Source organism: Perognathus longimembris, chromosome 2 (genome assembly GCF_023159225.1).
Source record: "Perognathus longimembris pacificus isolate PPM17 chromosome 2, ASM2315922v1, whole genome shotgun sequence".
Taxonomy (NCBI): Eukaryota; Metazoa; Chordata; class Mammalia; order Rodentia; family Heteromyidae; genus Perognathus; species Perognathus longimembris.
In genome coordinates this window covers 84,616,549-84,640,762 of record NC_063162.1, presented here as the reverse complement: position 1 = coordinate 84,640,762, position 24,214 = coordinate 84,616,549, and the positions used below count along the sequence as shown (strand labels likewise).

Below are 24,214 nucleotides of genomic sequence, written 5' to 3'. Positions count from 1 at the left end.
CTAAAGACTTACAAAGAGACTTCTCTGATGAGGAAATGGGAATGGCCAGGAGACACATGAAAAAATGCTCTACATCACTGGCCATAAAATAAATGCAAATCAAAACAACATTGAGATTCCATCTCACCCCAGTAAGAATGTCATATATCAAGAAAACTCACAATAACAATTGTTGGAGGGGATGTGGCCAAAAGTGAACCCTACTTCATTGTTGGTGGGAATGTAATCTGGTTCAGCCACTCTGGCAAGCAGTATGGAGATTCCTCAGAAGGCTAAATATAGAACTCCCCTATGACCCAGCAGCCCCACTTTTGGGCATCTATTCAAAAGACCACAAACAAAATCACAGTAATGCCACCAGCACAACAATGTTCATCGAAGCACAATTTGTCATAGCGAGAATCTGGAACCAACTCAGATGCCCCTCAGTAGACGAATGGATCAGGAAAATGTGGTACATATACACAATGGAATTTTATGCCTCTATTAGAAAGAATGACATTGTCCCATTTGTAAGGAAATGGAAGGTCTTGGAAAAAATTATACTAAGTGAAGTGAGCCAGACCCAAAGAAACATGGACTCTATGGTCTCCCTTATTGGGAATAATTAGTACAGGTTTAGGCAAGTCATAGCAGAGCATCACAAGGCCCAATAGCTATATACCCTTATACACCTAAGATGATGCTAAGTGAAATGAACTCCATGTTATGGAGACAAATGTTATATCACAGTTGTAACTACTTTCAACATCCCATCTGTATCTGTAGCTTCTATTATTGATGATGTTCTTGTATAACCTTCCTGTGGTTGTACCTACACTATCTCTGTAATCTTATCTGAGTATATTGGAAACCGTGTATACTGGTATTGGAAGTAGGAAATTGAAAGGGAATTCCAAAATTGAGAGACAGAGGGTAAAAAAAGACAAACAACTACAAAAGCAATACTTGCAAAACTGTTTGGTGTAAGTGAACTGAACACCTCAGGGGGGAAAAGGGTAAGGGGGAGGGGGGAGGGGGGTATGAGGGACAAGGTAACAAACAGTACAAGAAATGTATCCAATGCCTAACGTATGAAACTAACCTCTCTGTACATCAGTTTGATAATAAAAATTTGAAAAAAACCCCAAAACAATACAAATCACTAGTATGCAAAGCAATGGGAAATCCATGCCATCCTGGCAGGAGAATAATATAGCTTAAACACTGAGTCCAACACCTCCATTTCTGTTAAAAATGAGAGCTATGGGGCTGGGAATATGGCCTAGTGGCAAGAGTGCTTGCCTCCTACACATGAAGCTCTCAGTTCGATTCCCCAGCACCACATATATGGAAAACGGCCAGAAGGGGCGCTGTGGCTCAGGTGGCAGAGTGCTAACCTTGAGCGGGAAGAAGCCAGGGATGGTGCTCAGGCCCTGAGTTCAAGGCCCAGGACTGGCCAAAAAAAAAAAAAGAGCTATGGGCACACAAAAAACTGGCATAAGAACACTTACGGCTTCTCTATTTGCAGAAGCCAGACAATCAACAATCAGATGGATAAATTGTAATTTATAAATGGGATATTATATAACCAAACAAAATGATGTACTAGTACATCATCATCATAAGGATGGCTCTCCAAAACATGTTGACACTGAGCATTAGGAATAAAGAATAAAATCCTGTCATTTTCAGTAAAATGGATGAAAATGTTAAGCAAAATAAGCAAGTATTTTATGCTCCCTCTCATACTTGGAAACTTAAAAAATAATATGAAAGCAGAAGAGAGATTACTAGGGATTAGAAAAGGTGCTTCAGGGAGATAGAAGGAAGGGAGAGGACAGAAGTAGAAATGATCAACATGTGATGTAACTTGTATAAATAGTATGTGTTCAAGTGATAAAAACTACAGGTTATACCAGCTAGTGTGTTTAATTATAGACTTATCAGCACATTCTAGCTACCACAAATGAGGGAAACTATGCAACTTATGTTTCTCTGGATCTGGTTTGCTTTAATAGTTTTTCAAGTCTTTCCATTTCCTTATTCATTATCATTCTTTCTAATGGACAAGTAGAATTCCATTGTGTATATACCACATTTTCTTGATCCATTCATCCACTGAGGGGTATATGGGTTGATTCCATATCTTAGCTGTGGTAAACAATGCTGCAATGAACATGGATGGTTAAAAAAAGAAATAGACTGGGACATGATAAATTATACAGATATCTAGGCATTCACATTCAGGGAGGCTAAAGGAGCATATTCTTAGGAGAGGAACACAAAAACACAATACCTATGTGCATCTGATCATATAAAGTATTTATGGAAATAAACTCCAGAAAATGGAAACAAGGTGTTTATTGTTTTTTTTTTATCCTTTTGTAACTTTATCTTTTGGAGAGTTAGGGGGTAGGCACAGAAATGGAGGGAAAAAAGGTGAACAAATGCAGCAGCACTCACTACACACTGTAGAAAATGAACAATACAACTTGTAGGTAGGGATCAGAGAGTAAAACTGGGAGAGAGTGAGGGGGAAAGGGTAACACAGCAGCTCACACCTACACCATGGCTCTGGTCCTGTGGTTCCCTTTGCCAGTTCTTTCTCCACCCAGACCTCTCCCAAGCAACTTCCTTTCCTCCTCTTGATATCTGGCCAAGTCTCCTCTGCATAGCAAGCCTGATTTAATAGTGTCCTGCTTCAACACTCTGCACTCTTACTCTGCTTTTTTTATTCTTCATGACACTTATCACTGCCTAAAGTCACACAGAATGTAATGGGTCTGTCACTGCGTACCTGTCTCCCACTTTAGCTTGCAAGTTCCCTGGGGACAGACTTTGTCTGGTTATCACTATGCCTTGTAGCTCCTACAACCTGTCTATTACACAGTAGGTGTTCAATAGCTATATTTTGTCTAAATGCTTGCAATCATAGCTGTGTGTGTGTGTGCGCGCGCGCATGCACGCATGTGCATCTGGTTCCCTTCTCATTATATGTTTTACTTATTTTTTATTTCCTGTCTTTTCACACCCGGCTGAATGGCAAATACTTCACACATGGTATAAAATTAAATCACAAAGTGGCAAATTATTACATGAGATGACCTTGGAGATCTCCCTACACCCCCTCCATACACATTTACAAAATGACTCAAGGCACTACACCTCTCTTATTTCATTTGGAAATTCAGATCGCTGGCAGTAATCTACTTGATTTATCGTTTTCCCCTTATGTGCGGCACCTCGGAGTTAATTAAGAAGACCATGAATCTTCTCTCTGTAGCTGTAGTACATTTCCCTTTACAGAATCCTCTCATATTGCTGAGGGTGTTGATCTGGGACTGAAGTTGAAACATTACTTAATTTTCGCACATTGAGCTTCATTATGTTGAGGCTAAAGACCAGTTCTGCCTTTGAAGGCTCTCTCAATGGCAAACTGTAAAATACCTCTGTGTTTCTACTTTCTAAATAACTTCATTTCCTCCACCATGGCCAAGACCTTGGTCACTGGCTTCAGTACAGCCAAGTCAGCCACCTATCCCCTGAATGATACAGCGCAGGCGCCCTGAAGCATCTCACCTGCAGCCTGTGCACAGGTGGCTTCCAGCACTAGCAGTGTGGAATAAGAAAGGACGTCCTCAGGCATGTTGCTCCAGGTATCACAGAAGCATCCAGCAGATGACGACAGACAAGTCATAAGACAGAATTAAACTAAACTCCTGGAAAGACAAGTCTTATTGAAATTTCCCTGTTAAGAGGATGAAATGACTTATGTGGAAAAATCACTCCTTGGTCTCATTGTTTTTAGCTGACAGCTTAGCTGAGCCCCCACTATGTGCAGAGAACTAGGCAAAGCAGTTACTATGTCTTTCATCCTCAGAATGACCTTTCCAAGGTCTTCTCTCTTTTATACCTACAGAAATAGCTTCCCAGGTAGGTTGTAGGAACTTGGGCTTTTTGTGCCTTGAACCCCTTTAGCAAGCTGGTCATATTTGGACAACTTCCCAAAATAATATTTTTAAACTCATGAGCTAAAATATAGAGAGAACACCAATTCATTAAAATGCAGTTGTCAAAATATTAAAATGACAAATTTGTGATATAGCAACACGTGCTTCTTTACTAAAACCTCAACTGAGAAAGCTTAGGTACAGAGTTAATAGCTTCCATAATTTCACATTAACAATGAGTATACATACTTTAAGGTGCCTGCTACCATTACACTGTAGTATCAAGGTGTCTGACTTTTACATATGCAAAATAATGTTATGAAAATGCTGTGATTAGCTTCCTATTTGACTAATTGAAAGAAGTCAAATGTTATATTTCATTTAGAGGAGTGTGGTGTCACAGTTTAAGTGGACATGCCTTTAGATCACAGCATCTTTGTTCTTTTTTGGATGAGCTGGTGCCTCCTCATAACAACACCTGGTTCTCAATAGGATTTTCTACTGGACACATCACACAGCCCTATGAACCAGGTCATAGAAGAAACAAAATTAAACATCTGAAAGTATATAATCCTGTCTTCTTAAATTTTTATTAGGCCAGGCCTTGGTGGCTCATGACTATAACGCTAGCTACTCAGGAAGCTGAGATTTGAAGATCGTGGTTTAAAGCCAGCCTGGGCACAAAAGTCCATGAGAGGGGCTGGGAATATGGCCTAGTGGCAAGAGTGCTTATCTTGTACACATGAAGCCCTGGGTTCGATTGCCCAACACCACATATAAAGAAAATGGCCAGAAGTGGTGCTGTGGCTCAAGTGGCAGAGTGCTAGCCTTGATCAAAAAGAAGCCAGGGACAGTGCTCAGGCCCTGAGTCCAAGCCCAGGACTGACAAAACAAACAAACAAACAAAAACAGTCCATGAGACTCTGTCTTCATTTAACCACAAGAAAACTGGTAGTGGAGCTGTGGCTTAAAGTAGCAGAGTGCTAGTCTTGAGCAAAAGAGCTCAAGAACAGTGCCTAGGCCTTAAGTTCAAGACCCATGACTGACAAAAGTGAAACAAAAAAAAATAGTACAAAGGGTCTCATTGTGATAATGCGGTAGATGTATACAGTTTAGCTTGCTTAAGTTTACTCCATCTATTATATTCTTTCCATTTTTAGTTTGGGTTCATGAGCATGTTTATGCACGTGTGTGTATAAATTCATAATCTATATATACATATAATATGTAACATGCTAATCCTTTTCACCCTCCCAGTACCTTCTCCTATTTTACAAAGTACTTTTACAGATACATCCAGGAATTTTATTTCCTCACACATTTTCTCAAGTGCATTATGAATCTACTTTTAAAGATTGTGTCCATGCCCATTTTTTTTTTTTTGTGCCAGGCCTGAGGCTTGAACTCAGGGTCTGGGTGCCATCTCTGAGGTGTTTACTCAAGGTGAAGTAAACTACATTTGGAGCCACTTCTGGCTTTTTGTTTGTTTGTTTGTTTTTTGGTAGTAGTTAATTGGAGCCAAGAGTCTCACAGACTTTTCTGCATGGGCTGGTTTGAACTGTGATCCTCAGATCTCAGATTTCTGAGTAGCTAAGTTTACAGTGAGGCCCTAGCCCTGGCCTTCCTGCCCCATTCTTTTTTTGTTTTGTTTTACAGGATCAGAGAAATTCAGTGACTTGTCCAAATTCACACAGCAAGTAAATGGCAGACTTGGGAACTGGAATGCCTGAATCTTGCGGTTGTATATCCCTGTCCTTGTCTGAAGCCTGGATTGTCCAGAGACTTGGTGATTTCTCCCAATACAGTGCTAAAGGGAGACATGACCAAGATCAGGTTTCCTGGTCTCCAGCTCCATTGTCCTGCCTCCAAAATCCTAAAGCTCAGAATTTACACACTCACACACAGTTCTTTTGTAGGACACACAGCCCATGTGGAATTACCAGACTTAAGTACAAGGTTATATTTTACGTCATTGTCTCCAGTTGCTGATAGAACCAAATGTGTAAGGTGGATTTTTTTTATTAAACCCCAAGTCTCTGGTCATGGCACTCCTGTCAGCCCAGTCCCAGGGGCTTTTCCTCTTGCTTTAGTGTATTTTTCTTGACCATCAATTCACTCTGCACTCTGGCAAGCTGAGGCCATAAACGCACAATTCAACAAGCAGGATTCAGAGAAGCCTTTCCCCTTCGCGGTCACTGAAATTTCCCTGCAGATTTAGGTGACAATGTGACTCACAGATGGTGGAGTCAGCATGCAACCAATTCTTGCCAACTCTATCTCCTAATGAGATATGCTCAGCAGACCCAGAGCATAAATGGATCTGGTTTTGGGAGCTGGCACTGCCTCCTTGGCAGTAGCTGTGTTTCATCTTTTCTTGATGGTGCTAGGCTTTGAAGACTCAATCCTTCATTTCAACAACCAATGTTGTTCCTCTCAGGAAACACAGTATCACTTGGAAAAATTGTATCCTTCTCCTCTCTGTATCAGATGGGATCTAAGTCTGCCTTTTACCAAAGTTAAGTGATGTCATCCTCTCCTTGTTCAGACATAGGGTGTTGTGGCCTGTGGAGGTTGGGGAGAAATATCTAGAAACACTATAAAAAATAAGATTTGCTGTTGATAACAAACTAGATTGTGTTTTCACTATTGGAATGGATGCTTTTGGAGCAAATTGGCTGAGAAGTTGCTTAGATTTGTTCTTCACTGTGCTCATACAAACATTCCTGCTTTTATTGCTTATTTTATCATTAGGTTTGGCATCCGCTAGATTTAGTGACATGTAGTTCTCCTGAGCCAAATAAGTATGATGAAAGGCCGGTTTCTATATTACACTAATTTTTGTTAGGCAGCAGACATTTCTGAAACCTCAAAGCCAGAATGCTTTTAATAATATAGGCACATTATGCTCTTAGCTCATTTACCTTTTTTGAAAAAAAGAAAAGCTCTTTGGCAAAGATTTTTCTTCAGGACTGAGGCATCAAGGTTTTATTTTCTTGAATTTTAACAAGGACTTGCACATGTTTGTTTATAGTATAAAAGTCAAATTTTAAATTGAGAAAAGTACCGTAAGCCCAGTAATCTCTAATTCCATAGGCATAACATGCCTTTGTAACCATTAGGAAGTATGGAATACAACTGCATCAAATTCTGGCTTTCATCTGCCTGTGCCAGTTCTTATTTTCCTGTTATCTCAAAAGAACAGTGTCTCACTCATTGCTGCCACTTTACCCATCTGTTAATAAGTTTGCTGTGATAACTAAATTATGAAGCCAGTCCTGTGCTGTATAGAATTCCAATTATGGCAAAGTAAAATAAATCTAGAATTAAAGATAGCCTGATAGTTCATTTCCACATGTGGCCTACAGCTATCCATGAAAAGAAAATAGAAACAAGGGAATTCAAGACATTAGGATATAGGTAGTGTGGCTAGAGGGGGGTGGAAAGAGGAAGGGGAAAGTGAAACGCAGAGATGAGAGATGGATATGGTATGCAGGTTATGAACAAAGGCTTTGAACAAAGAAGAATGCAAAGTACATGGAAGAAAGATGATGAATTTGTACACAAAAAGAAGGAAGCTGAGACCAAACACAGAAATAGCTTGTGTTCTTAGTTCAGGGATTGAGAGTGTCTGCTGTAGAAGGGATGATGAATTCCTTCGGGAACTTGAGGACTGTGGGAAATACTTGAAACTGAACTGTGGTAAGTTTAACAAGTTTCAGCTTGAGAGAAAAGGATTATGGAACAATCTTGAGGGTCTAGCTGAGGGTATGCACTGGGATGGAACACACTGCCAGGCTTTTCTGGAGGAGCTCCTGGCAGCTACAGGGTAGAGGTGTGTGCGTGTGTGTATGTGTGTATATTTAAATCTTAGGCTGAGGACTGAAGATGATGAGGGGTAAGGTCATGGGAAAAAGAGAATGAATCTAGCTGGTAATTTCAAGTTGCTATTCAGCACTTAGCCTGAGTTCTGGGACAAGTCAAGGCAAGAAAGAGCTAAGATATCAGAGGTCCCTAGGCCAATGTCACACCAGGGAGAAGACACAAGAAGGGGAAGCAATGGAGACTGGCCAATTGGGAAATATCATAGTTGAAGGTAAGAAAGCCTAGTAGCTCTTACTTAAGACCAGTCCAGAAAATGGGTTTCCACAGAGGAATGAAATCTAAGTCTATTTCTAGATGGTTTCTTTATCAGCATCACTAAATGCAGTAAGTTTAAATATTCTGAAGACCTATAATGTAGCTTTGAACTGAGCTCAAATATACCACACAAGATCAATTATAGATAAATGAACTCAATCATAGATGAGTGAACACAAAAACCACAAAGTAGCTTGATACAAATGAGCAATCTATTTAAAACACTGATTGCCCCAGAAAGAGACTATAAAGACTTCTAGGTCCCAGTGCCTACTGAGGAAATCATATTACCCAGTTCTTTGTAGACTTACCTCTCTACCATGTGTTTTCTGCAAATAATGCAACCTAATTCTGTTGGGGAAAGCAAAATGACACAGAAAGGTTCTCTTTTCAGCTTCCTGGTGTCCCTCAAGAGTATATGGTCTTTGCAGAGCATAATTAGCAGCCCAAAGCAGGTCAGAGATATTCCAAGGAAAGTCTGGCAGGCAGCCATCTCAGCTTTGTTTCTGCTGATGTCCATAAAAACAGGCTAAGAAAATGGTAGCATGATGTCTGGCATTTGAGACCCAGCAGCATGCAGCATGTTTATGGCATGCATTAGGCTCCAAGCTTTAGTCTGGGGCTAGTGCACACAGAAGAACTTCAGATCTGGTAGACAAAGGAGGAAAATAGGAAGGCATTTTTTTGTACTGTAATAAATATGACTGCTCTTACAAGACCATAAACAGGTGGTTTCATGAAAAAAAAATCACTGCCTTTAGATTAAAAAAGTCAAATGCTCTGGGCTTGTTTGTATAAAATAAATAAAATCCCACTGCAAACTCAGCTAATTACAGCATTTTTTATGAGGCTATAGCTGACTATATATGGCAAAAATGAGTCCAAATGAAACAGCAAGAATGAGAGTTTGAGAGGATTAGGTAAGGTTTTGGAGTGGGAATAAAAGGGGAGAAGAGGAAGAAAGCTTTCATCAAACTGTTCATTCTGGTGAGGAGGGATTAAAAAAAGAATTTCAGACTGATTTTATTTTTACTCAAAACAAACTCTTATTCAATATTTTTGCTTTAAATCCTTGAGCTTATGTATAATGGCTGCTTTTAAATAAAATATTTGTTTTTTAAGTCCAACATCCAGCCCATCTCAGGGAAGGTCTCTATTGACCACTTTATTTTTCTTGTCAAAAATTTTTCTGTTTCTTCATGTCTAGTAGGTTTTTTTTACTGCATACTAAACACTGTGATATCTAATTCATTAACATGAAGAATATTGTTTATAGGAAGCAGTTCAATGTTAGTGTGATCACGCTGAACTTGTGTAGGTCTAGATTTATATTTTATTAGACCAAATCTCTGGAAATTTAGAATGTTTCCTAAAACCCTCTAACTTGTCAGGACTTACTTCTAAACTCTTTGTTTCCCTAGGGAGCTTTTATGGAAGTCTGGTTTTAGCCACTGTTGGGGTAACTCAAGAACAAAGTTCTTCTCATCTAAGGCCTTTTATTGATAGCTAAATCACATGACTAGGAGGCATGCTGAGCTAGACCAGATAGTCTCTGTACTCTCCTACATCTGTAGCAGCTGCTCATAGGTGAGATTCAGTCTTACCCTGGCCTTGTACAGCTCAATTCTAGCCAAGCACTCATGGGGGAACCTCATGTAGACTTTTGAAACCTCAGTACAGCTCTCTCATCTCTAGTCATCCTCTCTGCCATTCCAATACATACATACACAGAGACAGAGCAGCTATTCTCACTTTGGTTCTGAATTCTTTCACCTTAGCTTAGTGGGGCTGTTGTGCCTGAGAGCCAGGTGATCATGGACCTTACTTCCAAGTTCCCTTTGTCTCAGTGACTATAATCTTGCACTAAAACCATGTCATAGGTTTGTCTAGGTATTTGTGGTAGGACAATATGGCCTAGCCATATTTAGTGTGTTTTTATGTTGCAAGGCAGGTTAGAGTTGAGTAAAAGTACACATTTCATGTTTACTCACAGGTCTTTCTACACATGTAGGCAAGAGAGGATCCTGACTGCTTTAAAGAGGAATCTCTATGGTTTAAAAAAATTATTAACTCTCTCATTCTCTTATAAACAATATTGTTTGTTCCTTTAATAAATATTTATTGAGAGTTTACAATGTGCCAGATAGTGTTCTTCAGGCTGGGAACACAGTTGTGAGAGATTTAAAAAAAAAGCCCCTGCCTTGTACAGTACATTTCTGGTGGAAATTGTTCTGTCCGCCCCCCCCCCCAAAGCTTTCTCCTAATTATCAACTTAATAGATACATAGACAGATCTTTTAGTTATAGAGCACTTGGTATTTTCTAGGAGTAGGTATATGTACCTTGTAATAAACATTAATTGATTTAAGACTCACAGTCAAGAAGGCATTATTAGAGAAGAGGAAATGGAAGCAGAGACTTGGCAACTATCATACAACTTATGAACAGCAGACATAGCTACACGGTTCAACTCTGCTCCTATATTCTTTTTTTTTTTTTTTTTTTTGGCCAGTCCTGGGCCTTGGACTCAGGGCCTGAGCACTGTCCCTGGCTTCTTCCCGCTCAAGGCTAGAACTCTGCCACTTGAGCCACAGCGCCGCTTCTGGCCGTTTTCTGTATATGTGGTGCTGGGGAATCGAACCTAGAGCCTCGTGTATCCGAGGCAGGCACTCTTGCCACTAGGCTATATCCCCAGCCCACTGCTCCTATATTCTTAACCACATCATCATTCTATATCTCAAAGAAGAAAGGAATACATCAGGAGTATGGAGGGAAAAAAAAGCAGTGATGATTTCTGAGTAAAAACCTGAAAGCTTTAATAATGTCTAGAGCAGCTTCCGAGAGGGCGACCGAGGAACAAGGGGAAGTGACTGAATTAGCACATTTGGGCACAATATTTTCTTCCTTTCCCCCTAGTTAGGCATGTAAGAAAAAGGGTAGTATTCTGCATTTGGAAACAAAGCAGAAAAGAAAGCTATTCTACAAAAATGCCCTCTGGGGGCTGGGAACATGGCCTAGTGGCAAGAGCGCTTGCCTCCTGCACATGAAGGTCTCGGTTCGATTCCCCAGCACCACATATATGGAAAACAGCCAGAAGGGGCGCTGTGGCTCAGGTGGCAGAGTGCTAGCCTTGAGTGGGAAGAAGCCAGGGATGGTGCTCAGGCCCTGAGTCCAAGGCCCAGGACTGGCCAAAAAAAAAAAAATGGCCTCTGGGTTCCTTGTAGAAGGTGAGGGGTGGAGGAGATGGTTCTAGCAACCTGTTTTATCAGAACACTAGTCCCAATAAGTGCTTCAAGGAAAAGTGGGCTAGGATCAGGTGTGTGTGTGGATTACGTTATCTCTTTTAGAGACTTAAAATGAATGTCAGTACAAGGGGCAAATAGCATGTCCTATAATATAAAAGTACTTTAAAATAAAAATTGAGATGGAGGTCTTGCTAACTTTGACCAGTCTGGTCTTGAACTCACAATTCTCCTGCCTTAGCCTTCCAGGTGGCTGGGATTTCAGGCATGTGCCCCTCTCTGTGTCTAGCTCAGAAACGGTATTGTACTTAACTCCAGATTCTCAACCTTAATTACCACATTTTACTGTAAGTAAATGAGTTATGGGAAGAGGACTGTCGTATCTCTCAGAATTGCTGTTCTGTGAAGCATTACAAAGTTCTCTGTTCACAGCCAAGTTAAGCTAACTAAAAACCATTTAAGGTAGCCAAATTTATAAACTAACTAAAAACCAATACACCAAGCATTGTAGAGATCGGCAAGAACAATTAGTGTACAGCTGGAGTACAGTTCCAAGAAAAACATTAAAGTTTTACTAAGCAGTAAATAAAAAGTGAGGATAAGAAAACACCAATTTGAGGGCTGGGGATATAGCCTAGTGGCAAGAGTGCCTGCCTCGGATACACGAGGCCCTAGGTTCGATTCCCCAGCACCACATATGCAGAAAACGGCCAGAAGCGGCGGCGCTGTGGCTCAAGTGGCAGAGTGCTAGCCTTGAGCGGGAAGAAGCCAGGGACAGTGCTCAGGCCCTGAGTCCAAGGCCCAGGACTGGCCAAAAAAAAAAAAAAAAAAAAAAAGAAAACACCAATTTGAGCCTACACATAATCATTTTTTGATGCCTTACAACAAATGCCATATATATTTTAAATATTACATGATTTGGAAATTCTCATTATGTCATTTTAATCTCGAAAGTTTCATAGAGAATACAGTATAATTAAGAGTGTTGGCCAGGGCTTGTTATTATGCCTACAAGCTATTTCAATCATCTATCTCTGAGGAGCAGTCAACTGTCACTGAGCCATCTTGTCACTTAAGGCAGATACCTGAACTACTTGGACAATAACCTAAAGGAAGCTGGAGGCAGAGGCAGCCCAGGCTGCTCAGTCTGCTTTTGATGGGGGCTCATGTGACTTCACCCAGTAGCTCTAGTAGCTCTTCTTTCCTTCATGGTGGAATATGGTCTTCTGTTTGCTCACTGCATTCTGCCCTTTCTTTCTTTTTCTTTTTCTTTTTTTGTTTGCCAGTCCTGGGCCTTGGACTCAGGGCCTGAGCACCATCCCTGGCTTCTTCCCACTCAAGGCTAGCACTCTGCCACCTGAGCCACAGCGCCCCTATCTGGCCGTTTTCCATATATGTGGTGCTGGGGAATCGAACCAAGAGCTTCATGTGTAGGAGGCAAGCACTCTTGCCACTAAGCCATATTCCCAGCACATTCTGTCCTTTCATTCCTATTGATTGTAGATGGCTAGGGTGCCCTTCCCCATCACAGCTGACACATGCCCTGCTGGGATTCACTTTGTACACACAACACAACTCCATGGGAGCAATATATTATGCTGGAATTCCTGGTCATTTCTCTTCCAGTGTATTCAGCTTCTGTGGTATCTTATGGTCTCAACTTACTGGATTACTAGGCTCCAGTTATGTAGAACATGGTGATTATTCTAAATTATTTGGTATGTCTTTGATTCCTCTGCTCAGCTACTCTATTTTGTTTTTCCAATGTTAGTGTTCCAAATTCTCCTTTTATTTTTCTTAAGTACTACTGCTTTACAGTGGTTAGATTTAGAGGGGAATGTATATGTGCAGGTTTGAAACAAATACCTCTTGGGTGCTATCATATCTCTTTTCCCACAAGCATACAGTGATATTTCCAGAGGTTATATGGCACAAAATATTGCAGCAGGCTGAATGTAAAGTGTAAAATCCAGCTAATTTTTTTTTCTGAGAAATAAATGTAACTAATTTATTGTCAAAATGTAACAATTAAGATTGAACTTGTTTTGAAGATAACATTTCTAAAATGTAGAGTCCTTTTTTCCACTTGTCACACACACATATATATACATACATATGCATATATATACACATCTTATTTTTTTTAATTTAATTTGTCAAGGTGATGTACAGAGGGGTTACAGTTACATAAGGTAGTACAAACATTTCATTGTCTCAAATATATATATATATTTAAATTTTTATTGTTATACTGATATACAGAGAGGTCCAGCTAATTTTCATAAAGTTCTTTCATTAATAAACCCACCCACTTTACCAAGGTACACGTGTGTGTGTGCGTGCGCGTGCCCCTGCATGTGCGTGAGTGTTCATGTGTGTGTTGGGGATCAAACCTTGGGCTGTGAGTGAGAGGCAAACTGAACCTGAATCTCTAAGCCCCTAGTAGACTCACTCTCTTTCTTCTCTTACTTCTGTCCTCTCTTTCCCCTCTCTCCCCTACCTTTCTTCTCTCTCTCTCTCTCTTTCTCTCTCTCTCTCTCTCTGTGTACTGTGTCCTTTAGCACTACTACTTGAGCCATAGCACACATTCTGGCTTTTTGCTGGTAATGGAAACGAATCTGATGGACTTTCCATCCCAGGCTGACTTTGAATAGTGATCCTCAGATTTCTGCATCCTGAGTAGCTGGGATTACAGGTGTGAGCCACTGGTGCCCAGCCAGACCTTCTCTTTATGTACCTGTATCAGTTATGTTCAACACATTGTGTTAAGAGTATAGCTATTGAAAATTAAATAAAGGCAATGGTTTAACTCAGTTACTTTATTATTTTTAATCCAAAAAGTAAGCTCCAGGTTAAGGACCATAACACCCTCTTGGTTGATTAGTAAATGCTATTGCCAAAGAGAGTTTCATCTCAATTCTGAGATGCCTAAATGTTATCACAGTTCCTGTGTTAACACATGCATGAACAGGGCAATAGTCTTCTGTCTCTATGGTGCAGCAAAATTACAATTTCCTTCTGAGTTATAGGAAAAACAAACCTATTTGTCAGGTTTTTTTCTTTTTTGTTGTACAGGATATTGCTGCTAATACAGGATATTGCTGTCAAGCTGGCTTTATTTTTTTTTTAACCCTTCCATATTACCTAAACATTAGTGTTCTCTTCTTGAATCTGATATGGCTTCAATGGAATTCTCTTTTCTTATCACAGGATCCTAAGACTTCTGTCACATCTTTTCACTATGGTCAGTTGCTTGGGCCTCTCTTTCTTATGTTCAAGCTTTTACTTATCCTGATGGAAGCAAATCTCCAGGGTGCCCACTGTGTGCTAAGTATGAAGCCGTCAGTGTAGTACTGTCCCTATACGGGTTACTATGGAGGAATGAATTACTTGGCAGCCTTTTACACACAGTCCTTCCCTTCAGAGAGAACATTAGTAAGATTACTGGCTCACTACAGATTCTAGTTTACTAACAGCCAAGATGTGATCTGGGAAAATATTTTCTCAAGCCTTTAAATGTAGTGAAGGGTCCAGTTCAAGACCCATTTTCTCCAGGCTTTATTTCTGTTCTGTTACTGTAAATACAGAAGACAGAGCACCTCAGGGAAATGAGAAAATCTGTAGGCTGAAAGTGTTGAGTGACATAACTGGCCCATCTCTTCTATAGATCACTTCCAATCAGAAGTCTGTGACAGATTAAAAAAGACATTTGAACTAGGTACCTGTGGCTCACACCCCTAAACCTAGGCACTCGTGAAGCTGAGATCTGGAGGAGTACAGTTTAAGGCTAGACTGAGCAGCAAAGTTCACAAGATTCCAACTCCAAAATAATTAGCAGAAAGCAGGGCTAGAACCATGGCTCTAGTGGTTAAAGTGCCAGCCAAGCAAGTCTCGCCCTGAGTTCAAACAAAAGTGCTGCCAAAGGAAAAAGATACTTGCAGGAGCAAGCACTCAGGTCCAATGTGATATTATGAATCACACACTGGCCTAGGAGAAGACATATAAAGAATGTTTTTTTTTTTGTTTTTTTTGCCAGTCCTGGGCCTTGAACTCAGGGCCTGAGCACTGTCCCTGGCTTCTTTTTGCTCAAGGCTAGCACTCTGCCACTTGAGCCACAGCACCACTTCTGGCCGTTTTCTATATATGTGGTGCTGGGGAATCGAACCCTGGGCTTCATGTATACGAGGCAAGCATTCTTGCCACTAGGCCAGATTCCCAGCCCAAAAGAATGTTTCCTCCGGCACCAATGGCTCATGCTTATAATCCTAGCTAAAGAGGATACTGAGATCTGAGGATCATGGTTTAAAGCCAGCCAGGCAGGCAAGTCTGTGAGACCCTCCAATTAACCAGCAAAAAACTGGAAGTGGAGCTGTGGTTCAAGTGGTAAGACTGCTACTTTTGAGTGAAAAAGCTAAGGGACAGTGCCCACGACCTGTGGTCATGCCCCAGTTTCAGTACAAAAAAACATACAAGTATATACATATATATTTAAAGTAGTACAGCTTAGTATTACACTAATTTGTACATATAGGTAACATTTTTTTACCCAAATCAGAATACTCCATTAAAAGTCCTATGCAATACCACAATTAATCTATAGGTCTATTCATCCTATCCTTCAAAATCATAGCATAATATACACTAAGTTATATGAAAACATATATATAACTAAAGGGCTCACAAATTACTTGCTAGTTACTGAAAACAACACAGGGTCTAGGTAACCATAAATATTTTTGTTAGTGTCTAATGTGATTTGAGGGAGCTTCTACCCAACACATTGGAAGTTATGGGGAATGAGCTGGGAACAGTGCTCATGCCTGTAATCCTAGTTACTTGGGAGACTGAAATCGTGAGGATCATGGTTCAAGGCCAGCCCAAGCCCCAAAAAAATGGTTGAGACCCCATCACAACAGAAAAATCTGGCTGTGGTAGCATAATTAAGAGGATTGGTCCAGGTCAGCCTGGGCAAAAAGCAAAACGTAACTGAAGGCATGGCTTAAGCAGCAGCAGAGCACCTGCCTAGCAAGCACAAAGTCCTAAATTCACACTGCAGTAGCATTAAAAAGTTAATTATATGAAATAAAAAATTGTATATATTTCATCTCACTTCTTGGGAAGATCAGTAAATAAGAACTATGAGTTACACAAATAGATGTTTATTTTAATAATCCCTTTGAAAATGTTTTATCATGGACTTGAAGCTCAAACATAGGTGGCTGACAGCTCTATCTGGGTAAGAATTAAATAAGTTTCCTAAAAAGGCATTATAATGAAACAGTACAGATAATTAATTCCCAACTTTCTACTCCAGACACTGAGCCTCAACTCTGGTACCAAGAGACGAGAAACACTCCTCACCTTTTATAAAAGTAGTAGTCAATAGAAATTCATTCACAGAATTATGAGCAGAGAGTAAAAACTCATTTTTCTTTTACTTTGTCTTTTTTTGCCTTGCAAGTATGTTTTCCTAACCTAAGATTATTTTAAGTTCTCTCCAAAAAATGATTGTCTCCATAATTATTTGAGTTGGCTGAAACAGTCTTCTTTTAGACCTGAACTATCATGTTCAAAACAGTCCTTTAACATTGGGCTCACACATTCTGTAAAAGAAAAAACTTAAGTTATTTTACACAGATGAGGCCAGTTGCTGAGAATGTTTTTACTAAAAGATGGGCTGCTACTAAATAACTTTTTGAAATTAAATCATTTCAATTTGTTATAGTCTGATATATTCTGATATTCCAACCATGTTTTGAATTCATAAAATACCTCTTTACCCTGGGATTTAAAAGGTTTGCTCAACATAAATCTATTAATCTCACACACTGCCTTACAAAGTCAGGAGCATATTCTAACTCTGCATACAAAACACTTCCAGAATGAGCATATAAATCAGTCACATTTTCAGCCATATGTACAGAGGACTACATTCAGTATCTCCCCAACAGGGAAACAAGCAAATTCCACAGAGGTTGCTTTAAAATAATATCATGCAAATATTGAAAGACTGAAAGCATTGGTTTAAAAAAACTATTTTGTTAAAAACAATTGTTTAAAAACGAAATAGCAGATGGCTGTATTTCTGAAAATGGCTTACCTATTGATGTAACTGAGGGCAACATAGGTTGGCTGCTGTAGTTCTTGCTTTTCTAGAACACGTGGATCTGTATCTGTAATAAAAAAAAAGTTATAAATTTTCAGGCTTTGGCAGGAGAATATATGAGGTTCCCTAACATGGTACCAGAGGCTAAACAGAGAAAGATTAATTTAGAATAGTTTTTTTTTTTAAAGAAAACTCAGCAACGCACAATCATTTGTTCATTCATTCATAAATAACAAGATATTGCATTACTTTTCAAGAGAATTCCAAACATCAACAGTGATAAAATGCCCATCTGTCACACAAACTCTTGCACAATCCCCCTCATAAATATTGGTTTTCACTGCTTACAGTTACAATGTTGGCATGGTTTTCAGTATTTAATCGGCCTAAGAAAGAAAGTCTCTGTTAATTATGCTCACTTCAATGCTGGAACAAATTAGTTTCTATTGGAAAGCTCCATCAATTTGAAAATCTACTGAGTATTGTTCTTGTTCACTGAACACATTTCTACATTTGGATTCATATTCTAGAGGGGAACTCTTCTTTTGAAATGTGTAATGAGTTTATTATAACTTTCTAAGCTCTCAATCAGAAATTGGCCTACTGGTTCAGTTAACAAACAGCACATTCACAGAGGGCCTTTTCCCTCAAAGAGGCAGAATTCAATGCCATAGCAACACTTCATAATGGCTCTTCTCCAGCACATTAAAAAAATGTGCTTCTCACAACCAGTAAGATTCTCAAGCTTCTCATATGGAGATATTATTGCATGAATACATGCAAAATGTTTATTATAATAACATAAAGGGAGGAAAGCGATTCCATGATGTTTTCTTGGGAAAAGGTTCAGATATTTCACAGATTTCTTTTCCTTATAACCTCATCTAAACCATCGCATTATTAGACGCCTTCCAGCTGCACTTGGCGGTAACACCTCCTTTGATGTCATGACAGATGTTGTTTCAAGCACCTTTGCACAGGAAGTGTTTACTGCACATGGTAGATGTGAGACACACACACTAAACGCCAATGTGCATTAGCAGGTGACAGGAGCAGGAAGTGGGCACAGTGACACAGAATACGAGTGGCAAAAAGAATAGCAGAAAAATCCATTCACTGGCTTTTGACTAAGACTGGACAGCAGAGCCAGTTTATTCTTGATGTTAAAGCTGAGAATCTTATGTTTACTTTGGCATTTTCCTATGCCAAGAATTCCAGGGACATGCTATTCAGAAATCCTACTTCCTAAAGACCTAGAATAGCCAACGCAATTCTAGGCCAAAAAAGCAGTGCAGGAGGTATCACAATACCAGACTTCAAGCTCTACTACAGGGCCATCATAACAAAAACAGCCTGGTATTGGTATAAAAACAGACCGGAAGACCAATGGATTAGAATTAAAGATCCAGAAATAAAACCACACTCTTACAGCCAGCTGATATTCGACAAAGGCGCTAAGGACATACAATGGAATAAACATAGCCTCTTCAACTACTGGTGCTGGGAGAACTGGGCAGCTACATGCAGAAAACTCAAAGTAGACCCAAGCCTATCACCATGCACCAAGATCAACTCAAAATGGATCAAGGACCTCAACATCAGACCTAAATCCTTGAAACTACTGAAGGACAGAGTAGGAAAGACGCTAGAACTTATAGGCACAGGAAGGAACTTCCTGAATATAGTCCCAGGGGCACAACAAATAGGGGAGAGACTCGACAAATGGGACTACTACAAATTAAAAAGTTTCTGCACAGCTAAGGACATAGCCACCAAAACAGAAAGACAGCCAGCCATATGGGAAAGGCTCTTTACCAGCACAGCAACAGACAAAGGCCTAATATCTGTCATCTACAGAGAACTCAAAAAACTAAGCCCCTCCAAGCTCAATAAACCAATTAGGAAATGGGCAAAGGAGCTAAAGAGAGACTTCACAAGAGAAGAAATAAAAATGGCAAAGAAACATATGAGGAAATATTCAACATCCCTGGTAGTAAAGGAAATACAAATAAAAACAACCCTGAGATACTACCTCACTCCAGTTAGAATGGCCTATACTCTGAACTCGGACAACAACAAATGCTGGAGGGGATGCGGGGAAAGAGGAACCCTTCTCCATTGTTGGTGGGAGTGCAAATTAGTACAAACACTTTGGAGAACAGTATGGAGGTTTCTCAAAAAGCTCAATATAGACCTACCCTATGACCCAGCCATACCACTCCTAGGCATCTATCCTGAACAGCAGGTCCTAAGATATCAAAAAGACATTTGTACTTCCATGTTTATCGTGACACAATTCACAATAGCCGAAATATGGAAACAACCCAGATGCCCCTCCACAGATGAATGGATCCCAAAAATATGGTACCTATACACAATGGAATACTACATAGCGATTAGGAATGGTGAGATATTGCTATTTGCAGGGAAATGGTCAGAACTTGAACAAATAATGTTGAGCGAGACAAGCCTAGAACACAGAAAACAAAGGGGCATGATCTCCCTGATATATGACTGTTAAGAAAGGGTGACAGAGAGACAGTAGAGACCAGGTCTGTGAAACCAAAAACTGCTTGTCAAATGGTATTTCCCACAGGATTGGGTCAGCGAACCAACAGTATGTAACCCAAACCTAACGACTATTCAACATATAAAGGTCAAAAATTGACCTCTCAGTGGAATACAATAGCTCAAAAGCTATATATGTACGTTCATATAAGACTACTGTCGACATATTGTCTAATGTAGACATTACATTTAAAGCCCTAGGCGAATTTTCTTGGGCTTGGCCACGTGGATACTGTATATGTTCTTGATACACTGTGTATTGTATATATGTCTACCTGACCTAGAGAAGGGAAAGAAAAACAGGGTGTAAGATATCACAAGAAATGTACACACTGCCCTACTATGTAACTGTACCCTTTTTGCACAACACCTTGTCCAAAAAAATTTGTGTTCAATTAATAAATAAATTAAATAATAAAAAAAGAAATCCTACTTCCTTGGTCTTTGCCATTACAAGTTCTTGAAAGCTGAATTTTGAAATGAGAAGATTCTTTGAAAAGCTCCATGGAGTTGGGTCTCAAGGTTTTGGCAGTACAGATGAGACCAGATCAGTAATTTAGCATTTCCTCTCTTTCCAAACATGACTCCATATACAATAAGGCTACTCTTGGAATGCTCCTCTGGAGATAAAGTGAACAGCTCTCTAAACACAAAGAAGACATTCTTCAAAGGGGAACTTAGTTCTCAAACAACTCTTAACAGTCATCTAAATTTGCTGTAATCCCAATGTAAATCTTCTTTTTGAGGAACGTGCTCACTGGAAATGCCCATTGGCCTGCTGGGCAGGGCACAGGTACAAATACTGACTGACATGCCAATCCTGCAAGGCCTTTCAAGGTGCTTAGTGAGGTAAGAAACAAGAGATTGGAGATAAAGGCCAAGGAAATGAGGAGTGGAGAGGAAGATAAGAAAGAACAAGGTAATGATCACAAATGTTCTTGTAGAAAATGTCTTAAGTGCTCACAAAACAATTCCAGTTCAATTTTAGGTATTGATAGGAGCTCTGGTTTGTGAGCGAGGGGCCTGCATTTGATTCATTAAAAGCCATTCATTCAAAGGGACATGATTACCTAAGGGTGAACAATTGAAAAGTTGCATGATTACCCAAGATAATTGTGAAGAAAAATACCATTCTGAGTCTAAGATCTGTGTATTGTAGGGTCAAAAGTAAATAAGGTATAAGAGCTAAGAAGCCAGAAAGCATTTTTATAGTACCCTTCATTTTGTCTTTATTCTTGTAACTAGTTTCCAACCTAAATTTTTTTTCCCGATGATCCATCTTCTGTTTTTATTTTCTTCCCAAATTATATAATTCTAAAATGTTTTAAATTATGTTCCGGCTATCCTAACTTTTATCAGTATGCATGTGTGTGTACAAGTATGTACACCATATTCTTTTCTACTTCAAGCTTATTATGGTTTGGATCTCAAATGTCCTCCAAAGGTCTATGTGTTGAAGACTTAATCCTCAGTTTGGTGCTACTGTAAGATGAAAAAACTTTTAGGTTTTAGTTTTTAGTGTTTACTGCTAGTTAGGTAACTGGAGATGCCCTTAAAGGGATGCTGGGATCCTGGCTTCTTTCTCTTCTTTGCTTCCTGGGTACCAGGTGCTTTCAACCACCTGCTCCCAGCCATGATACTCTGCCTTGCCACAGTCCTGAAAGCAATGGAACTTACCAGTCATGGATTTAAACCTCTGAAAATGTGAGCCAAAACAAACCTTTGCTCCTTATAAGTTAATCTCAACTATTTTCTATTTTCTCAACTATTAGTGGAAAGCTGGCTCCTGCAGAAAAAGCTCTAGTATCTCTTTGGAGAAGGGGAAGGCTATATCTTATATAGAATTTTACAGTTAAATGCTTAGGTAGTATTTTTCTGACATTCACATTATAAATAGCACTATAAAATTTTGCTTTGCAAAAAAAAAAATCATAGAGTCTGGGAAAGTGCCTTCATAGGATAGAGTGCTTGGTTCACATGCATGAAGCCCTGGGTTCAATTCCTCCATACCACATAAACAGAAGAAGCTGTAAGCAGCACTGTGGCTCAAGTAGTATAGTGCTAGTCTTGAGCAACAGGAGCTCAGGAACAGTGTCCAGGCCCTGAGTTCAAGCTCCAAGACTGGCAAAAAACATAAATGTTTAGTATTCTATTTGCAAAGCAAGATTTTGACATTTTTCTTTGCTTTGTCAACCTTTCATAACCTATGCTCACATATACTCACATATCCTAAAATTATAAGGGGAAAGTAGATTTCTAGGAGCTTCCAAATGCTATCTCCTCTGTGACTAAAGAGATCATCTGGGAGTGCCATAGGCAAGATTCTTCTCTGTTACTAGAAAGCAGACCCTAATTGCCAAAATAACAGCCAAACTTCTGGATAGACATCTCCCAGGCCCAAACCCTCTTTTCAGATTAAACATTTCCTCAGACAATTGTTAGAACACCCATCAAAGCTTTGAGTTCTTAAAATGAGGCACTTGGTGGCCACAAGTCAAGAACAGCCTTCACAAGTGCTATTGGAGGAACTGCACCAACTGCTCCCAAGTAAACATTGGTTCCATCACTCACTTCCTGGCTGGCTGCTGCATGGTGATCATGACTCACCATTTTATGGATTTAATTATGCTGCCAAGCATTTCACATTGAGTAAAAGTATAATAGCTGCCTTCATTATTTCTCCCTCTTGGACATGACTATCCCATGCTAAGCACTGTCTATAGGAAAATACTTCAGAGTCCAGAGACTGGATTTTCCCAGAAAGATGGTTTCCTTGGACACTTTATAGAGATACTTTCCTTAAGGATTATAAAGACAGAAGGAACATTATCACTTTGAATTGGATCGAGTCTTACTGTCCATTAGATATTGCTGAATTCAATGAAAAACTTATTCTATGTGCCAAATTATTCAGAAATATTTGTGCATATAAGTTCCTACAGTAATGAATCTACTAAGAAATGAAATGGCTATAGCATACCATCTCCTAGATATTTCTCCTGATTGTTTATAGTGTCAATAAAATATGAAACTGGAACATTGGCTATAAAATTGCCCAGAGATATAATCTGCTTCAGTAATGGTCTTTGGGTAGAAACACTTGAATTTTTCAGAGCCTCATGATACTACTTAAAGCTGGAAATTTGGCAGTTTCTATAATGTGACCATCTACAGCCACACACAACAGCACTCTGCTACTTTTATATCACTAAAATCTGACAGGAAAACAAACCCAAACTTTTCTAGCAGGGCAGAACAGAGCCAAACACTGCACTGGTAAAGATTATGACACCATTTCTGCCACCTCTGCATGCCCTCTCCCTTGCACTACAGAGTTTAAATCAAGTATTAAAATATTTTTGAAAGTACTCAAGCAATAAAAAAAACTATCAGAATACTTCAAGGTTTCTAAGAAAGCATTCTTGGAAGTATCTGGAATGGGTATCTTCTGTCATCATGATCTTGGGGCAATATTTTGTGTGTACTGATCTACAATAAGCTATTTAACATTAGATCCAGCTACAAAGGAGAACTTTCCATCATGTGATCCTAGCAATTCATAGTTCAACAGAATTTCAAAGGGCTCATTGCCACTATACTGCTCCCTTTGCTTCTCAAATGGTAGAAACAAGGAACAAAACTGTAAGGAACTAGGAGAGGAAACTTCAGACCTTTTTCAGTAGGGATTAGAAGTACAGCGGGACTGAGAATAGGCCTATATCAAGTCCATCTTGCTCAATCAGGAAGGCCTATGTTTATCTGCTTTGCTCTCTCCAATACTGGAAACCAGAGTCTGGATTCATGGCATTTCTAACAAATCTTTCTTTGTTCTGCTATCTTTAAGCCTATTTGAAAATTCTATCCATTGTTTGCTGGGCCAACCAAGACTAATTAATGAGCTAATGGGCTCTGGCTGTGCTCTAGTCTACCTCACTGGGAATTTATATGCTTGGGAGTACCTATAATTTAAGAAGGTCAAAAACCATATGTGCAAAACTAACAAGACCCTGGTATCCATAGGCTGAGAGGTAGCTGTGAGAGGAATATGTGTTGCCATGTCCCTTGAGTAGTCTTCTTCAAATTCTAGATCCTGTCTAATATATATGGCAACTGTGGTGGCCTGGGAGGATATAGGTGGGAAAGCATCAGGAATTGCAATTCCTCTGGAAGATCCTGGAAAGGCAAATATCCACTGAGCCAGAATGATTTTGAAGATCTGGGCTAGATTCA

General features: G+C 39.6%; 1 protein-coding gene across 2 annotated transcripts in view; it reads right to left on the bottom strand.

Moving 5' to 3' along the window:
- The window catches only part of Jazf1 (JAZF zinc finger 1), a 335,812-nt gene that overhangs the window by 123,907 nt on the left and 187,691 nt on the right, over positions 1 to 24,214 (bottom strand). Inside the window, exons 1-2 of one of the 2 annotated variants that reach the window (XM_048339622.1) lie at positions 17,836 to 17,959; positions 17,411 to 17,483 (exon numbers count right to left, since the gene is read on the bottom strand). Coding sequence is in view for 1 of the 2 variants with exons in the window: in XM_048339621.1 (XP_048195578.1) it covers positions 17,411 to 17,483 (73 nt within the window). In the remaining variant the exon portion in view is untranslated. Of the gene's footprint in view, positions 1 to 17,410; positions 17,484 to 17,835; positions 17,960 to 24,214 lie in introns of those variants that run through there. The other variant, XM_048339621.1, reaches the window with a different exon arrangement.